Source organism: Magnolia sinica, chromosome 13 (genome assembly GCF_029962835.1).
Source record: "Magnolia sinica isolate HGM2019 chromosome 13, MsV1, whole genome shotgun sequence".
Lineage (NCBI taxonomy): Eukaryota > Viridiplantae > Streptophyta > Magnoliopsida > Magnoliales > Magnoliaceae > Magnolia > Magnolia sinica.
In genome coordinates this window covers 5,124,909-5,145,195 of record NC_080585.1, presented here as the reverse complement: position 1 = coordinate 5,145,195, position 20,287 = coordinate 5,124,909, and the positions used below count along the sequence as shown (strand labels likewise).

The window sequence follows — 20,287 nt, the reverse complement described above, 5'->3', positions numbered from 1 at the left end:
TTATACCACTGGGATGAACTGAAAACACAGAAAACTCAGCATGATACAAAATTTCTGTGGCAATAGAAGTGTTTCAACGGTGGTCGTTCAATCCCCACTCTTTCCTCTTGTGTGGTCCACTTGAGTCTTGGATTTGGATCACTTTTTGTCACAAATTGTAAAATGAACTTGCAAAATGGATGGTCGGGGTGAATTTTTCACAAACATCGTGGTGGACCCCACCTAGCTTCCCAGCCCAGGAACTTCATGCGGAAGTAGAGCCGGTTCTTTCTGCACCTCGGGTCAAATCAAGCTGAGTGCTCCATTTTCCAAAGATACGGAGTGCACCTTTAATTTAGAAATGGAATGTATAACAACAGCAATAGTTTACAGATATTTCATCAAGTGCTCCATTTTCCAAAGATATGGAGTGCACCTTTAATTTAGAAATGGAATATATAACAACAGCAATAGTTTACAGATATTTCATCAAATACTCGTGGCCAACATCAAAATCAAGATATTTATTTTACCTTCTTCACCACCAGTTGACACCGCCTTAGCTTATTTCATCAAACCCTTGGTGAGCAACATCATATCAAAATAACCGAGTCAGTTATTGGACTGGTTCGATTTGAGTTGGGGTTCAATCCGAATTGAGCTCGGGCTTTGAAAATTTTTTGAACTCAAAAAATCAGCTCGAGCTCAATTTCAAACCTTGTGTGTGTACTGACATGGGTGTGTACTGACATGGGTGTGTACTAACAAGCTAGCCCAAAAAATAAAAAAATAAAAAAATTTCAAACCTTGTCGTATTGAGCTCTCTTGAATCGTGTCGAGCAAGCTATCCGAGCTAACTCGGTTCGCGTACAGCTCAATACAGAAGGCTTTTGCAATCAATCAGCGTCGCCGGTTAGGGTGCTTTGATTCTACACGATTAGACATTCCAATCGGGCATGGGTTGAACCCTGACTCAGTCAGGGGCTCACAGTGATGTATGTTCCTTGAATCCAAACCGTCCAACCATTTTGACAAATCATTCTTTGGGCATGATTAAACAGTCGTGATTGAATCCCCACCTTTAAAATCTCTATGGATTCCACCGGAATGTTTATTTGCCATCCAACCTGTTGATAAGGTCACGTAGACCTGGATGAAGAGACTGCACAAATATAATCTTTATCCAAAGCTTTTGTAGCTTACAGGAAGCTTTTAATGGTCAATTATCACTGTTTCCTCTACTATGGTCCATCTGAGATTTGGATCTGCATCACTTTTTGGATCATGCCCTAAAATGAGCTTTCAATGCGGATGGACGGCATGGATGTGGTCGAATATCACAGTGGTCCCCACAGTCAGGGTCATGTAACGTCTCTGATTTTTCTACTCTTTCGATGGTGCAGTCTACATGAGCTTTCGATTAGCCTCATTTTTTCACGTGTCTCTGTTGGGCCTACAAGTTAAAAAAGAAAATAAAAAGAAAAGACAAAAGAGATATGCGAAAGCCACCCCATTCTGTTCCAGCTTCTTCCTTTTTCGATTGGCACCCGCACGACCTCTTGCCGTCCATTTTAGTAGGACCTACCTTCCAATCCTAACCAGTCATCGGACTCGGATTTTTGTAAAACCTCAATCGTTGATGCCATTACTCTGAAACCAGATTATCACATCTTTACCGTTTTTGAAACGATGATCACTCTCGACCCTACAAACTCGACAGACGGCATGGATTCCTTGTTAAACATCTGGGTCGATCCTATTCCTACATATCCTTCCCCTGTATATTCCACACCAAAATGTCCAAAACCACGTCTTTACATCCTGTATATTCGACTGTTAGATCATCATAGCTCATCCATTTTCAGACCATTGTGGCTTTTAAGGTAATTAGCCGTTTTCAGAAATTGTTGACTATTTCGGATTAATAATCCAACTGTTGTCAGTCACCTATAAAGCCTTGGCTTATTTTAGACCCATTGCACCTAAGCTCGTACTAGACGACTCGCATCATCTCACGACAGTTCGCATAAGGTCGAGAGATAGCGACACCTCCGTGACATGATGCGAAGTGCAAAGTATTGCAACTAATGCCACTACAATCATATTGCCTGTGCCCGAACACGTGCGCGTGTTCCAGCGCTACCTGAACGTCACAATATCCAAAGCTCCAAATAAGAATACTACACAAACATCCTTATATAAACCACAATCTTCTTCTTTTCATTTTCAACATGGGACAAAAGCACGGACCATACTTTTGAATTTAAAATTCTCAAAAAAATGTTTTGACAGCAAAATTTCAAAATTTTGAATATTTAATTTTTTTTCAAAAAACCACAAATCTCAATACATTAGGCCTACTCAATCCTTATTATATATATATATATATATATATATATTTGTTGCATGTTAACATAGTATTTTTAATTTAAAAAATGATGTGATTTGCTGAGCCGTCATCCTCACATCCGTTTATATTGTTAGGTAGGTTTGTATATAAAGAGTCAATGGGAAAAGATTAGTTAAATTTATGTATTTTGTTATTAGTTGTTTTTTTATATAATATAATTAAAGATTATAAGATTAGTCCATTAATATTTATTTAATGATAATGATTAATTTTTATTTTCTTTTTAATCTTTTTTTTTTTTGAAAATGTATGAAAATTAAGTGAATTATAATATATATTTCAGATCCCTATAATTCAGATTTAGGCTGGCCAACTCGTATAACAAATTTTGGAGGGTTACAGGTCACCGACCTCAGGATCCACCGAAGCCACAAGTTAGATATCGAGCTAGATATCTAATGAAATGGACCACACCTTCACGTTTCATTTTTACCGTTCTTTTTATTTATTTATTTCACGATATATTAGCCGTCTGATAGGTATGCCACCCTGTTTATGTTATCAAGGCATACTCGAAGTAGGGCCAATCTGATAAATGGCCCTGATATTGCATGTGTTCCACGTTGGCATCCGTGCTGGGAAGCCTCCGGTCGAAGGCAGGGGCGCGAGTACACTCGGCATCCCTCAAATGGATGTGCCTTTTAAAGATCGGCTCATTCCTGTGGGGCCCACCAAATATGATTTTGCCAACCGGACTTACACACGTGTTACTGACAGGACGGAGCACAATGTACGGTGGTAATTGATGCCCGACCCAGACCGTTCACGTGTGCTTTACAAAATAGGAGCAGAGCAACCTTTCAAAAGGAGTATGATCGATAGAAAATGATACAGTGGAACGCGAAGAACCGGAATACGATAGAGCCATCTCTCTCTCTATAAGACACGTGGCATGATGATTTGTTGATCTTGTCCACGCAAATGCTGGCATCAGGACCGATAGCTCTTATTGTAAAGATAAAACCTAAGAGACATACTATCCATCACCCCACTTCTATACAGTTTATCCCGCTGAATATCTGACAGTTAATCACGGACCAGATGGATACTTGTCGTATAAACGGCTTAGATCATTGGAAGATGACCCTGGATCCACCATGAAAAGGAAACTCGTCGTATAAACGGTTTGGATCATTGGAAGATGATCGAAATTCAAAGGCTGACATACGTGGGGATGCTTACTTGTCTTTTAGTTATCGGATGATACGGTGGAGCCGGAGGAACCGCAGGACGTAAGCAATCGATCCATCCACAGGAAACGTGGCAGGGTCATGTATTCATCTGGCCCACCAATAGATCACCAGCATGGATGGCTCACATTTAAAAAGTAAAATTCAAGGAACAATCCAATCCCTTGCTTTTTCTACAGTTCATCCCACTGCATATTTGATAGTTAAAAGTGTTTTAGTTTTCGACCGTTACTTTGATGGCCATAGATCAGATGACTAGATTGGGGTTATTTCTTTGACACAGACTATCCATGCTAGGGCCCTGCATATGGGCGGACCTGATTAGTGGACCAACTCGATTCTTGGGTCCAGATGATTAGTGGACCAACTCGATTCTTGGGCCAGGCAGCGCATGGTGGGATTCCCTTATTAATGGATGGAATGGATCTCGTAGTAATGTACGATGCTGGTATGTACGGTGGCGTGTATACGAACTTCCTTGCACACGCGTGGCGTAGTAAAAGCTCTATATTTAGTGGCTTGTTTGGATGTACCCTGGAATGCGGACAGCGGCACGCATTTCCTCACCTTCACCGTTCAAGTCCCACTTTCGGCTTTGGATCGGGCTGTCCTGGCCAAACAGGATCTATGTCCTTTCCCATACGAGTTTATCCACACTGTGCCTTTTGGCCTTTTTCGATGGCCAAGATTAACGGGAGCGGGTTCCTTGGATCTCTGGATCCACTAAGGTGGGTGGATCCCTTACTGTGGAGCCCACTGTGATATATTATCCTTACATCCAAGCCTTCCATCTATTTCGAAAGATAATTTTAGGGAATGAACCTAAAAATTAAGCAGATCCAAATCTCATATGGACCACATCACAGGAAACAGTAGTGATTGACCATTAAAAACTTCTTGTGGGGCACAAAAGTTTTGGATCAATCTGATATTTATGTGGTATCTTCATCCAGATATTTGTGACCTTATCAACAGGTTGGTAAATAAGCATTCGGTGGCCCCCAAGAAGTTTTAAATGGTGGGTATTCAGTCACCACTTTTTCCTATGGTGTGGCCTACCTAAGATTTGGATCTACTTGATTTTTTGTATCATCCCCCATAATGATCTGTTAAAACAGATGAACAGTGTGGATGTAATGAACATACATCGAGGTGGGCCCCACAGCCCGCATCAACCATCCACCAAAACCGCACAGAAAATTAACCTGCATCAGGTTTTTTTTTTTTTTGCCCACCACGTAACTCCGTGTTCCAAAGTAATCAACTTTTTGAGTGTAATCAACCTATCTAATATATTATTACATAGAGCTCGATTGCAATAAACCCATGTACCGGTCTCTCAATGGTGTGTGCACATGTAGCAAAGAGGGTAAAGGAAAGATAGACATAAGGCCTGCTCCCTTGATTGAAATTGTGTTCATCAGCTACCATCGAATCGAATTAGGTAAGTGCATTAGCTCATCTTCCCAATGTGGTGGACTTGAGTAGGCCACCGGTTTTCATGTTTGCTCAGCAATTCAATTATTGTGCAATCATGCCACTTAATCCATAATAACCTGAAAATATAATGCACCGCACTGTTTATGTGTGCCAGTATTCATATGTATCCACTAATTGACTTGCACAGGCTGCTGATTTCCATGTTTCGGCTCCCTGATTTTGTTGTTGTGTAATCATGTCAATTGATCCATAATAACCTATATATATATATATATATATATATATATATAAAACATGCCATGCTGTTTGCATGCGCCCAATAGATACACATTATGCATGCATGTGTATATGTGCCCATTAATTGGACGAGGCTGAGCATGCCTATGGCTCCATAATAAATTCAAAAACCCGTCTCATCATCTGAGGTCAGGTTAATGAAGCCCGACCCTATTATTATTAAATTGGTTGGATTTGTTCGGTCCATAGGATAATGGGTCACATGTTGAGCTCGGTCTGTCTGGGTTGAACCCAACCGGTTACCACCCCTACTACGGAATACTCTTCAGGGAGAAAGGACTGCAGAACAGTCATCCAAACACATTTCTTTTTCTTTGCCTTTTCTTTTCTTTTTTTCATGGCAACCTTTTCTAGGTACCTTTCGAGTAGAATAACAAACTCTCAAAGTGGACATGATTTTTCATTTGTTTATATGCTTATAAATTCATGCAATTTATATATTTTTCCACATTTAGAAATAATTAGCAATTAGGAATCTATCCTATACAACTAATACTTTAGGCTTAGAATAGAACTAGTGCTTTGGACAAGTGGGACCATCCAAGCATCCCTATAGACAGTCCATTGGTTCCAAACCAATATTGGTAGGCCACTTTATATAACTCCACAAGTCCCAATAAATGGATGATCCTGCCCCCTTTGAATTGATTTTCGTTTTTGTAAACACATTCATTTTACAAGGCAGTCCGCCAAATGTATACTTTGAGTTGATGATTAGGCCTATTTTCATTTGCTTGGTTTAGCATGCTATCCATAGGATGGTCAGAATCATCTGATTTGTTTTATTCCTGCATCATTTCAAGCGCAGTCCAAAATGTAGTACTATAACCCAAGCCAAGCTTGAATGGTGCCATGCTGAAACAGAGAGGTCAGAGCCCGGACCATCTGGATCAGAACAGTGCTACCACCGACCATCTGCTTACACTGGGAATGGTGGCATGTATGCCTCACTGGATTGCAGACTCATCTGAGTCAACTTGTACTCGGTTGGGTCTGATCTGGTTTGTCACCAAAAGTCAGCACTGAAAATATGCCAACTTAGCTCGAGTTGGACAAGTCACCCCCAATTCCGGCAAGTCCCGAATCAACTCATGACCAAACGCATCAGTCTAAGACTCCCAAATGGGAGCCTTCAATCCATGATGCATCATCAGCAACATGGCTCCTAATCAGGCACCCCCAGGACTATGGCCCTCGTCTTACCCATGCCACCCAGCACCCTCATTCCACTTCCGAAGGCCCAAATTTCTGGCATTTGGGCATCTCGTGTTCCATCTATACCATTTCTGGGAATGGTTTGTAGTCGGAATAGATGGTCATGGTCCCAATCATCTAATCATATTAGCCACCATATGCTAAGTTGGGATTTCCCGTCCTTTTCCTTATTTGAGCTTACCTTTAATCCTCAGCTTATCAATAACTCAACTGCAACCTCAGCGACAAAGGCAAAAATGAAGGCAGACGCATTCAACATATATATATATATATATATATATATATATATAGAGAGAGAGAGAGAGAGAGAGAGAGAGAGAGAGAGAGAGAGAGAGACTAAAATATCTGCAACAGTTTCTCTTTGAGTTTCTGAAGCCAATTCAAATCTAAGCTTGAGGTCATACCTTTAGGCGTCTGTCTCTGGCTCTCAGTCACATCATCAGGAATATTCCGGTACCACCCAGATTTTCCTCCAAGCAGATCAATGCTGCCTGCACTGTCGGTACCCCTTTGAGAAGGTTCTGGCTTTACTTTAATCTTAACCGGCGGCCCAAGTTTTGACTTATCTTCCATTAATGCGATTTCCAGAGCCCTTGCACAAAGGGGGAAGCTCTGATCATCCCAAGATTCCAAAATCACACCTGAACCTATGCATGTCCTTTTCTGGTAGAAGGCTGCATATTGCCCAGCAGCCAAGCCCTGATCGTCTTCAGATAATTGAACAACACCAACATCTCCCTGGCCATCATCACCTGGTTCTATCTTTATAGTGCAATTGTAAAAGCTGGGACCATGTCTAACCTGTAAGTTCAGTCCACGTTTATCAGTTCTCAGATATGCAGCGTCTCATATTTATGTAGTTGAATGAAATTAAATGGCAGAGAAATCGATCCATTCCTTTTCTATCAATACAAGAGAAACATCACTAATGTGGACAATTCGAGGTAAGAAACAGAAATGGCCAACACAGGTGGTGCCAATTATTCTCAGACATTGGCATGAAAAGCAGGTTATTGACAGAAAAAGGGACTTGGTCTTTCTACCTTGCACTGAAGTTGATCAAGTCGGCCAGGAGGTGACCCACTAAGCCATTTCAGGGATCCGACACGAAAGGTACGCCTCCTTTTATCCAATGAGAAGTAGTTTCTCGACACAAAGACTACATTGTTTTTAACATCCTTTTCAACCACATACCTGCACAAGAAATGCATGGCATTTTCATTGGAAATTACAACTAATCTTAGTTCATATACTAATGGCTACTTGAAGAAATATTAAGCTACGTGGCTGGCCACAAGCATTATTACAGCATAAACAAGAGGTTAACTGGAGAATTGACCCGCAAAGTGGTATCAGTGTGAGAACATCCATACAAGTTCCAAATATTCAGTTATCTAGAGAGGCAACATATTAGCCAAATATGCTTGCAGAAGAGGGGGTTGCACATTCTTCTTCTGTGTATTTTCTCACGCATTGAGAGAGAGAGAGAGAGAGAGAGAGAGAGAGAGAGAGAGAGGATGTGGCTACGTGCAAGGGAGAGTGGGTGCGAGCTACATGTAGAAAAGGGAGAAAATGAGTGCAGGCTACTCACACACAAAATAAAGCATAAAATAACCGTAAATTCCACACCACTCTCCACACAGAGTGGCTGAAATCTGAGCTGGCCACTGATAAGCAAGGGAAATTTGTAAATTCCCTAAATACCCTTACCTATGTTGAAAATCCCTTCTCCTGTCCTTTATGTCCCAAAGTTCACGACTCTCTCAAGACTAATTGCATGGGCAAAATTGTCTAATGCTACTTGCATTATACATGGTACAGATGACGATACCAGGTTTCCCATGCAAAATAATGCCAATAAACCAAGACCAACAGTGCATACCAGGGTCCTCCAGGAAGACGTAGACCTTGGCGCTGACCAATTGTATAGAACCAAAAACCCTGGTGTTTCCCAAGAAAATCTCCCGTCTCTGCTTCCAGTAGGATACCTTCCATCTCCCCAATATGTTTTGCAACAAACTCACTGAACTTTATCTATCAACAAAGTCCATATAGACGAAATCAAGGCCTTCTATTCCAGAACCAAACATTAATATGAATTGAGTTGCTTATAAAAACAAACTGATGAATGAAACACACATGTAGAAGTTTAACCAAAGCCAACATCTTCCAACGGACCAAAAATAAATCTGACATTAATTCGATAAGGGAGCTATTTACCTTCCCCAGGAAACAGATTCCTTGTGAATCCTTCCTTTCTTTGTTAGGAAGATCCATTTTTGTAGCAAGCCTACGAACTTCATCCTGTAGATGATTGTGCACGGTCAAAAAAAAAATGAAATGAAGGACAAATACCGACATTGATACAGTCAAACGATTAGCCAGAGCATTAACTTGTAAACTTCTAAAGCTACTTAAGAGCAATGTCCCATTCCATTCAATATATGCCCAATTTAAAGCCGTGTAAGTTAACTGCATGTCATGGCATTCAGGCCACAACAATTAATGCAGAAAGGTGGGCTGAACTACATGAATTTAAGAATAAGAGTTACTGTAACTCTTACAAGTAAATGAAACCTGATGCTCAAAAGGAGACCTATACTGGAAGGAGGCAACAGGTACCTATTAGAAAGAATTGTATAGGGAGAAGGATCGGCTAAGTTCCACCAAATATAGAATGCAAGAGCAACCACAGTAATCTCCTAGTATGTTCAAACAATGAAAACCCATAAACAGAACCCAACCAAAATAAACTCATTTCTTGGATCCATTAATATTCATACCATTGAGAAGCCACCAAACTAGAAGAACGGTTGATGGAAAGCTTCAAAAGGAAATAGAAGATAAAAAGTTGATTTGCATGAGTTATATACTAACCTCTGAAATACATCCAAGAGGGTAGAGATAAAAAGTTGATTTGCAGGAGTGAAATACTAACCTTTGAGATACATCCAAGAGGGAAAAGAAGCCGTTTAAGCTGGTCTTGTGAGAGATGAGAAAGGAAGTAGGTTTGATCCTTGACCTGAAAAAGTCAGGCAACATAACTACAGAAATTCATAAAGTGATTATAGAAACTTAAATATGAAATGCTACCTTCTGAAAATAAAGAAGCCATATGGAGCAACTTCTTGGACAAGGAACTGAGATTTTTCAGAAATAGAAAGAGCATCCAGGACTTCCAAAACTGGTCAGAAACAGTGCCTGATGTTTAAAATGAAATTTTGGCATGATACAGAGGAATGCCAATTTATGACAGGATTTGACAAAATTTTAGTCTTAAAACCCAACATGTAACCTTTAAGACAATAGCATGGTGGAGACTCTACAATGTTCAATGTTTGCATAAAACTGCACAGGATTCTGATCAACAAAAGACTGTTAAGAGAAAAAAACAAGGACAGAACCATGGGAGTTTTTTATTACCTGTGTTTCCTTGTACAACATAACTTGGAAATGTTACATAATTGATGTGTCAATGCTTGCGCAATCGCACAAGCAGGGAAAGACTAGAAACCAAAACCAAAAGCGTGCAACAAATGCATATTTCGTGTAGGTACCGTATCATTAGATAACTCTAGGACAGAAGACCCATCGTCTTGCTCTGGAGATGAATGAATCACATGTGCATAATGTCCAGAAGCAACATAGTCAAATTCCATACTGCTGATGATGTCCATGAAAGCACCTGAAAGAAAAAAGAAAAGAAAAGAAAAGAAAAAAAAAACAATAATTATAATCATGGACAATATAATAAATAGTGATCATGTCAATACAACTACGAAATGAATATAAATTTCTTGCTTAAACTCAAATGAGCAAGCAACTAACCAAACTTGATTCTTGTATTGCAAAGAACATCTGGATTAGGAGTACGCCCACATCGATACTCAGCAATAATGTGAGACACCTGAATCAGATTAGATAAATTTCATTGAATCAAATAGGAGAAGATGCAGAAAGAAGTGATAAATCATATCTCACCAGATGAATTTCTGGGCTAATTATGAAATCCAAAAGAAGTTATTATCACACAAATAGAACTGCTATGAGTTTAACTATTTAGTATTTACTAGTAGTTTATTCATTATACTCTCACCATCCACAATCACTGCCACCACCAAAGAAAAGGACGCACAAATGGCATACAGTTCGAGGATAATAACAGCGAACGTCATGGTAACAAGTGGGTAAGCTCGAGTTGTGTTGTGTAACTGGATTCCAGGAATTTAGCTAGATAAGAAGAATCACTCACCACATGGTTCCAGTACTCATCTGTCAAATGCACGACTTCCAAAGGCACTTGAATCTAAATGCAGACAAGCCAAATTCAACTGTTAGGCTTCTCTTCCACATAAGCAACAACACAAACTGAAATAAGATCTAATTTTATTCCTCTAGAACACAAACAAGCCAAATTCAACTGTAAGACTTCTCTTTTACATAAGCACGCCAGAAACTGAATTAAGACCTAATTCATTCCTCTAGAATCAGATTATTCTTGAATTCTATTCATGCAAAGAATAATAGATAAACAAAGAAGCAAATATGAAGTATAGATAAACAAAGACGCAAACCTGCAGATTTATATGTTCATATAGATATGTTCACATACGAATGGAAATGATTTTAGCTACTATAATTAGGTACCATGCCACAGTGATTTATCAAACAAAAACTTTAAATGATTTTGCATATCAAAATGAAAATGAGCTCTCTACGGCTAGCCCTTCTGTTTTACATTATATCAATATTAGATCTTAGACCATTTCGGATTTTTTAAAAAAAAAATAACTCACCCTTAGACACCTGTGCAGTTGATTTTACGATCCCAGTGAAAATTAGAATCTGAAGTTGGGATAAAATGATAATGATTTAAATAGTGGTGCATGAAAGAACCTGACCTGATCACAAACTTCTTTTGCATACTTCAGATCTTCATCCCATGGGCATGCTGACCAGAAGTTTTCAAAGTCTTCCTACAAAAAATCATATGGATCAAAGAGGATTTTGGCCATTAGTCTGAGAACTTGACAAAATTAAGGAAGAATTTGACTGCAGCTAATACATTGAATTATCAAAGCATAGCACAAAAGGTGGTGTGACACATAGCATACAGATAATGAGTTTGTGCCTGCAAAGATAACTCTAACTCAATGACCTTCTTTATAGAGAGAGAGAGAGAGAGAGAGAGAGAGAGAGAGAGATTTTAGTTATTTATTTTTTATTTTTATTTTTTTATTATTATTTTTATTTTTTTTGGGGGGGGGGGGGGGGGAGGGGGGGGCAGGGAAAAAAATAGACTGCATAACCAGTGACTGGCTAGAGCGGAAGTATCCGATCTTTGGAAGTCTATTAACAGTTGACAATACTTTTAATATAGAAAGTGCATTTCATTCAAAGTGGGGCAGGGCCATATTTTCTTCGAAGGGGCACCTTTTGAAAATTTGATGTGCTACTTTAAGTTTTTATCAACCACAGGGACATGCCTAGAGCTGGGCACCAATAACTAGATAAGATTTTTAGGAAGAAATGGTGATTGATGAGGAGGCTTGTGGCTGCTGATTGCTCTAAATTTCTGGAAGGTAGAACAGAATGTGATATTTGTTTCTCATAATCTTCAAGTTAAGTGATTCAAGGTTTATGAAGAATTGAGGGTGTTATTGAAGTTCTTCTCAACCCTAGCTAGGCAAATGGGCCATAATCTAGAAACTTTTTCAAGTAACATCATGACGTAGGGGAGGACGTGTTGAGGTCGAGCACCGTCTTCCTCAAAGGGATAACTGTTCTGAATCCACGGAACTACTCTGGACAAAATAAAAATAAATCCTAGAAAATTCGAAATTTGATTGATTGATAATTGTCTAATGTGTCCCTATTACACCATTAATATAGAAAAAAAAAAAAAAAAAAATGGTCTTCACCATAGGTTTGCTCCCTATAGGTGAGGGTTCGATTTCCCTCCTTGGCTTTACCCGATACACATAGTTGTGGGTGATTGCGTGTATCAGCAGGGATTAGTCTCACTTCAAAAAAGAGGTGGGGACCTCCCTGTGTCTTCAAAAATATATATATATAGAAGAAAAAAAAACCAAAATTCGTAATTACCAAAAATAGCAAAATTCTAACTTTAATAAAAATTCTAATTCTAATAAAACTCTTCTAAAACCTAATTTCTAAAAATAAAAATTCCAAATAAACTTTTGCTAGAAGAGTCCTATCATGATTACAAGTTATTTCTAAAAAAGAAGAATCTAAAACTCCAAAAATAAAAATAAAAATATATTAAAAATCGGAATTACTAAAAATAGTAATTTTCCTTAAAAATTCATTTTTTAGCTGAAAGCACGCGTTTTCTGACGAAACGGACAAATGTGACCCACTTTGTGGGTCGGTTCACCTCGGATGGCCTGTTTCAGTGAAGATTGATAGGTTGTGTGCCCCGTAACGATACCCTGATCAAAAGTTACGGTCAATTTATAGTCCACCTTCTTTTGGCCCAAACATGCTAAGAATGTATCTGTGACACGTTTTACATCAAACCCCTCCACTTGAAAAAAACTCGTCTTCAAGTTACTCAAGGGACTTGACTCATGATTCTCAGATAACTTTTGACACCGATGTTTAATAGTTCTTCTCTTATACTTGGCATTAGGCTCTTGAGCTAACACAATACATGCACTCATGCTCTCCTTAACTTGACAAGTGTGGATCAGTTCCTTCACTTGTGCTTGCAAGATCTCATGTTCTTTCTAATAATGTGGGCAATTAGGCACACTTGTCCCTGTGACAAGATCAATGTGGTTTTGTATATCTCGTATGAGAGGCAATTTATTAGGGAGTTCATCGAGCACAATCACCTTGAACTCTTGCAACACTGGTTTTAAATCCTTTGAGATGTTCACATGCTTCATATAATTTTCCTTTTCAACTAATGCATATATATCTCACGTTTCCTCATATTGTTTAACAAAAGCTTGTTCAGTTATGAGAGATTGTCCTTCCACTTTAGAAGTATTGGGTTGGTTCTCCGTTCCCATAGGGGCCACATGTTTGCTACTGATGAATCATTTGGCCTGTCACAACTCTGTTTCGACTCAGTCATCTCTCGCAATCAAATAATGGGATTTCTCTGCATAACCCATTACTGATCGACTATCCTGCCAATAATTTTGATTTTGTTGGAATAATACATGATCGTATTTACAAGGGAGGAATCGCATGCGCAACAACTGCTTCATCCACGACCATGTGTGTATTGGTGCCTTCATCTGTCTCATCCGCTCGAGTTGAAGTTCCCACCAAGCTGAAGCTCCGCCCTTCAACTTGTAAACCACAAGCTTAACCTTCTTTGCTTCAGGGATTTCTATATAGTCGAAGAATTGCTCAACTTCAGAAAGTCAATCGAGGAAATCCTCAATGTGAAGTCGGCAATTGAAGCTAGAAAGATCGACTCTCATCTTGAATTCTTGATCTGTCCGATCTACCCGATCGCCACCTTGCCCGGGATATTGGAGGATCATGTCGTCGACCTCCCCGTCACTGGATCCCACTTCCTATGGGATGATCCTTTGGTTCACTACCGGAACTATCTTGTAATCAAGGCGATTACGAGTTCCAGCAGCAAGTGCCGGTAGATTACCATCATGACCACGAAATTGCCCTACAGCCTCCGTCAAGCGGTCAATGGCAGCCTGCAACCCTTGCATGACTTGTCGATTCTCTTGCATGAATCCGCAATGCTGTTTGGAAAGCCGTTGCAGTTAAAAGATGATTCTATGGAGCACCATCCATGTGATTGTTGTCCGACCCGTCATTAAAAGTCATAGAACTGAGGAGAAAGCCTCGCTCTGATACCAAACTGACACAAGAGAGGATATGTTGAGGTCAAGCATTGTCTTAGTCAAAGGGATAACTGTTCTGAATCCACGGAACTTCTCCGAACTCCTCATAGAGATACCTCGAATCGACGAGGAAAAATAAGAAAATAGAAATAAATTCTAGAAAATTCAAAATTTGATTGATTGATAATTGTCTAATGTGTCCCTATCACACCATTAATATAGAAGGGAAAAAGAAAAAACACTAAAACTCGTAATTACCAAAAATAGCAAAATTCTAACTTTAATAAAAATCTTAATTCTAATAAAACTCTTCTAGAACCTAATTTCTAAAAATAAAATTTTCAAATAAACTTTTGCTAGAAGAGTCCTATCATGATTACAAGCTATTTCTAAAAAAAGAAGAAAATCTAAAACTCTAAAAATAAAAAATATATATATTAAAAATCGGAATTACTAAAAATAGTAATTTTCCTTAAAAATTCGTTTTTGAGCTAAAAGCACACGTTTTCTGATGAAACGGACAGATGCAACCCACTTTGTGGGTCGGTTCAACTCGGATGGCCCCTTTCAGTAAAGATTGATAGGTTGTGCGGCCCGTAACGATACCCGGATCAAAAGTTACGGTCAATTTAGGGTCCACCTTCTTTTGGCCCAACCATGCTGGGAATGTATCTGTGACATGTTCTACATCACACTAGCAATGGTTCAGAATGGGCCCATTTTATCACTAACCTAAATAGTTCATCCTAGGCCCCATCATGGAACGGGCCATATCCAAGATCTGCCCATGCAAGTGGAGAATTACACCAAGTCCTCCACATTTAACAGTGTTCCAATTGATAGGTTAGGATCAACCAACAGCGAAGCTTTTTGGGTTATCTCCCATAATGTGGCCCGCCATATGAATGTTTTGGGTCACCAAAAGATGGGCCCCACATATACAATTTGTCAGTTGCTCAATCAAACACTGCAAATTTCCAGAATTAAGAAACCTTAGATTTGAGGATCCAAAACCCGATAAAATAGCAAAACCGGGCATTAAAATTAGGTGTTTAACGAACTTAAATTCAAATACCCACAAAAAAAAAAAAAAAACTTACAAGAAACAGTTGAAATTACCTGAAACCAGATCTTGAGGTAGAACGCAGTGCACGAATGCCCAGCAGCATGGAGGAGACGGAGCGCAACGCTGCTGTCGACACCGCCACTAAGAAGAACGGCAATTCTCAGGCACTTCTCGGGCATAGAGCACGAGAGGTAGGGTGCGAGATCGCGATTGGGGATTGGAGAGAGAGGAGATTGAAGGGGCTTTGAAGAAGAAGAAATCGAGAGGGCTTTGGGGCTATTTATAGATTTCAAGGGTCTGTGATGAAGGTCGGAAGAAGGGAATGAGAGATAGAAGGGTTTGCATAAATTAGGGTTGACAAAGGAGAATAGAGGGAGAGCTGCCATCGCTCTCGCTCTCGCTCGCAGCATTTCTAATGCTGGCTCTCGAATGCTTGGGCTGCAGAAGAGAGAGAGAGAGCAGAGGTGGAATTCGCGCGCGCAATATATATACGCAGAGAAATGATAAGATACAGCTGCTGTATGAGAAGGGATACGCTGTGAAATGGGACACGCGGAGGGAACGAATTGGCTACTCCCCCTGCCACCAGCCCCGTGGCTGATGGTCGGTGCTCTGTAGGCCCCACCATGATGTATGTGTTTTATCCATTCCGTACATCCATTTTTAAAGATCATTTTAGTGCTTGATCACAAAAATGAAAGGAATATAAGTATCAAGTGGACCACACCACAGGAAAACAATATTGATTAGATATCCACGATTAAAATCCTCCTGAGGCCAAATGTACTGTTTATTTGACATCTAATCTGTTGATTAGGTCATACTGACCCAGATGAAGGGTTAAAAAAAATCAGCTTGATCCAAAACTTTTATGGCCCCCAAAAACATTTTAATGGTCAAAATTCATTCAACGCTGTTTCCTGTAATGTGGTCCACTTGAGATTGTGTATAACTCATTTTTAATCTAATACCATAAAATGATCTAGAAAACTAGATGGACGGCATGGATGAAACACAAACATCATGGTGGGGTCCACAGAGCACCGATGGCTGGTGGCCGGGGAGTAGCATATCCGTTACCACGCGGGGATTGCCAACAGAAGCTGTTAGTAGCCACTAGCTACTGGACGGTGCTCTTTAGGCCCACAATGACGTGTGTTTTATCCACGCCGTTCGTTCATTTCTTTTTCTTTTCAGATCATTTTAGGGCATGAGCAAAAGTAGGCAAATCCCGATCCCATGTCGACCACACTACAGGAAACAGTAGTGATTAAACGGCCACCATTAAAAACTTCTTAGGCGGGAAGTTTTGGATGAAACTGATATTTGTGTTTTACCTGCATACCGGTTTGTATGACCTCATCAACTGGTTATGTCAGGTAAATATTACAGTGGCTAGCAGATTTTTAATGATCGGCTTTCCATCACCACCGCTTACTTATGATATAGTGCATTTGACATGTGGATGTCTCCTTTCCGAAATCGGATTGCGTACTAAGTTACTCAGTACGCTCTTAGTAAACTCAGTTGGGCCTACCGTGAATGCATGTGGTTTATCCACGCCGTCCATTCTTTTTTCCAGATCATTTTATGGGTTCAAACCAAAATTGATGCATATAGAAGCCGCAAGTGGACCATACCACTAGAAAAAGTGGAAGAATTGATTTTAACCGTTGAAAACTTTCTAAGGCCCTAGTGATGTTTATTTGTCATCCAACCTGTTCATAATATCAGAAAGACATGGATGAAGGGTAAACACAAATATCAGCTTGATCTAAAACTTCTGTTGTCCCCAAGAATATTTCAACGGCAGATGTTCAATTCACACTGTTTCCTGTGGTGTGGTCCATTTGTTGTTTGAATATATTTCATTTTTGGGATATAGTGTAAAATTATGTGTTAAAAGAGATGGATGGAGTGGATATAATGCATGAATGACACTGGGGCCCATGGAGTTTACTCAGTACGCTTACCGTACTGAGTTACTCAGTACGCAATCCGCTTCCCTCCTTTCCAGGCTCATGCCTTAAAAACGAGATCTGAAAAATTAAATGAACAGCCTGGATAAAACAAACAGGAAACGGATTGTCTACTCCCCCTGCCACCATACCCGTGGCTGATGGTCGGTGCTCTGTGGGCCCCACCATGACGTATGTGCTTCATCCATTCCGTTCATTAATTTTTACAAATCATTTTAGACTTGATACGAAAAATGATAAGAATATAAGTCTCAGGTGGACCACATCATAGGAAAACAATAGTGATTGGATATCCACCGTTAAAATCCTCCTAAGCCCCACTGTACTATTTATTTGACATCCAATATGTTGATTAAGTCATACAAACCCAGATGGAGGGGGAAAAAAAAGGGAGAGAGATCAGCTTTCATTCAACATTATTCCTATAATGTGTTACACTTGAAATTAGGATACACCTCGCTTTTTCTCTCATTCAATAAAATGATCTAGAAAAATAGATGGATAGCATGGATGAAACACTTACACCGTGGTGGGGCCCACAGATCACCGACCATCAGCTATTGGTCGGTGGCCTAGGGAGTAGCCAGGCCGTTTGGAAACAGGAAACGTATTCGCTACTCCCCTGGCACCATCCGTGGCCGGTGATATGTGGGCCCCATCATGATGTATATGTTTCATCCATGTCGTTCATCTATTTTTACAAATCATTTTATGGTATGAGTACAAAAATGAAGTATATCCCAATCTCAAGTTGACCCCTTACAGGAAGCAGTGTTGAATGAGTGTGGACCATTAAAAATATTTTGAGGGCTATAGAAGTTTTGGATCAAGCTTATTTTTGTTTTTTCCCTCCATATGGGCTAATCAACACATTGGATGTCAAATAAACAGTACAATGGGCTTCAGAAGGATTTTAATGGTGGATATCCAATCACTATTGTTTTCATACGGTGTGGTCCACCTGAGATTTATATTCCTCTCACTTTTTTATATCAAGCCATAAATCATCTCATCTCACTTTTTATATCAAGCCATAAAATGATTTATAAAAATATATGAACATGATGGATGAAACAAATACATCATAATGGTGCCCAAAGAGCGACTACCAGCAACGGGGCGGTGGTGGTACGGGGAGTAGCCAGTCCATTTCCGGATCTCTCTCTCTCTCCTCTTGCCACCTCTCTCTCTCTCAGCCTGGCATTGAAGCAGGGGCGACACCGGGGGGGGGGTTGATAGCTAAGGGCGTGTTTGGGCACTGGGATTAGAAGGGATTAGATGGGACCGAATTGCATCTGGTCCCGTGCCAATTCCACTCCATGTTTGGAGAGGATGGAAAAGCTGTCGACGGAATTGCATTGGGTCCGATGCCAATTTCACCCAATGTTAGCAAGTTGTGTAGGTCTCACTATGATGTGTAGGTTAGATCCACACCGTCCACCCATTTTTTGAGATTATTTTAGAGCATGGACCAAAAAATCAGGTTAATCTAAAGCTCAGGTGGACCCCACCATAGAAAGCAACGGGGATTGAATACTTACCGTTGAAAACTTCAATGGGGCTATATAAGTTTTGGATCTACCTCATTTTTAGGCCCATGCCATAAAATGAGGTTACAAAACAAATGAACGGTCCAGATATAACACATGTTTGTTATTCTTAATAACTTCGAATGATGGTTAATATATCCATTCAATGTACCACCGGATTACCAACAAATCATGGAATTATTCTTATCCCATGGCAACAGGGTAATTATGCTTTTTGAATCCCATCCCACCGAATCCCTTCCAATCCCAACGCCCAAACACGCCCTAAAGGTGTTGTGGTGATTCCGGCAATTGAGGAAGTGAACACATTTCTGGGGGAAACTTTGCTGGTGTGTGTGAGAGAGAGAGAGACAGGAAACTTTGTTGGTTCCGGCGATGAAGGAAGAAAGAGCCGGAGAGAGAGATAGAGGGCCTGACATCTGAGCGGGGACCTGACGGCCGTTAGCTCTAACACTGGCATGTGTGGAATGTGTCGCATGAGGCTGCCTAGCTGGACCACTAGGGGTGGTGACATGTCAGGGTCCCACCCACATTGCTTGTTCCATGGGAACACAGCAGGCATCCTATGATGATTGTCTCTATTGACTCATGTTGTGAGATTTCATTGGGTCACCCGCCGCCACTATTAGAGTTAGAGCTGGATGCCAATTGGGTACTGTCCCGGCTGCACTGGGACGCCGATTAGATACTAAAAGGTTTGAGCAGCGAGTCGGCTACTGAAGTGATGTCACCAAGTTCTGTGGGCCCCGCTATGATATATGTGTTATATCCACGCGGTCCATCCATTTTTAGACATCATTTTAGGGTATAAACCAAAGAATGAGGCAAATAAAAATCTGTAGGGGACCCCACCAAAGAAAACGGCGGGGAGAGTGATTCCCACTGTTGAAACTATCCTAAGGCCCATCATAATGTTTATTTGAAATCCAACCTGTTCAAAAGTTTAAAAAGACATGAAACAAGGGAAAGCACAAATATCATCTAGCTTGATCTAAAACTTTTGTGGCCTTTTAGAAGTTTTTAATGGTGGGTGTCACTGTCCCACTGTTTTCTGTGCTCGGGTCCACTGGAGCTTTGGATTTACCTAGTTCTTTGGATATTGCACTAAAATGATCTCTCCAAATGGATGGAAGGTGTGGATACAAAACATACATCATGGTGGGGCCCATGGAACTTGCTGACTTCACTTCAATAGCTAGTGTCCCTACTCAACCAGTCAGTAGCTAATCCGCGCCGGCTGCACTGAGAGGTAGGTCTCTGAGAGGACACTGTGATACATGATATTTGTAATTTTCGAAATGAGATAGATCCAAATCTTAA

The 20,287-nt window shown here is 40.2% G+C and overlaps 1 protein-coding gene across 2 annotated transcripts; it reads right to left on the bottom strand.

The window, feature by feature from the left end:
• Positions 1–6,865: 6,865 nt before the first annotated feature.
• LOC131222525 (uncharacterized) lies at positions 6,866–15,985 on the bottom strand. Of its 2 annotated transcripts, none has more exons than XM_058217634.1 (10): positions 15,492–15,985; positions 11,433–11,507; positions 10,784–10,837; positions 10,360–10,438; positions 10,089–10,216; positions 9,470–9,553; positions 9,315–9,355; positions 8,752–8,835; positions 7,575–7,725; positions 6,866–7,332 (listed from the first exon to the last, which is right to left on the bottom strand). In XM_058217634.1, exons 1-10 carry the CDS (start codon positions 15,846–15,848, stop codon positions 6,868–6,870), a joined length of 1,518 nt encoding a protein of 505 aa, XP_058073617.1. In that variant the 5' UTR covers positions 15,849–15,985; the 3' UTR covers positions 6,866–6,867. The 2 variants fall into 2 exon arrangements, with proteins under 2 accessions (XP_058073617.1, XP_058073616.1); XM_058217633.1 differs by lacking the exon at positions 9,315–9,355 and adding an exon at positions 8,414–8,565 and having other exon boundaries at positions 15,492–15,982.
• Positions 15,986–20,287: the final 4,302 nt, after the last annotated feature.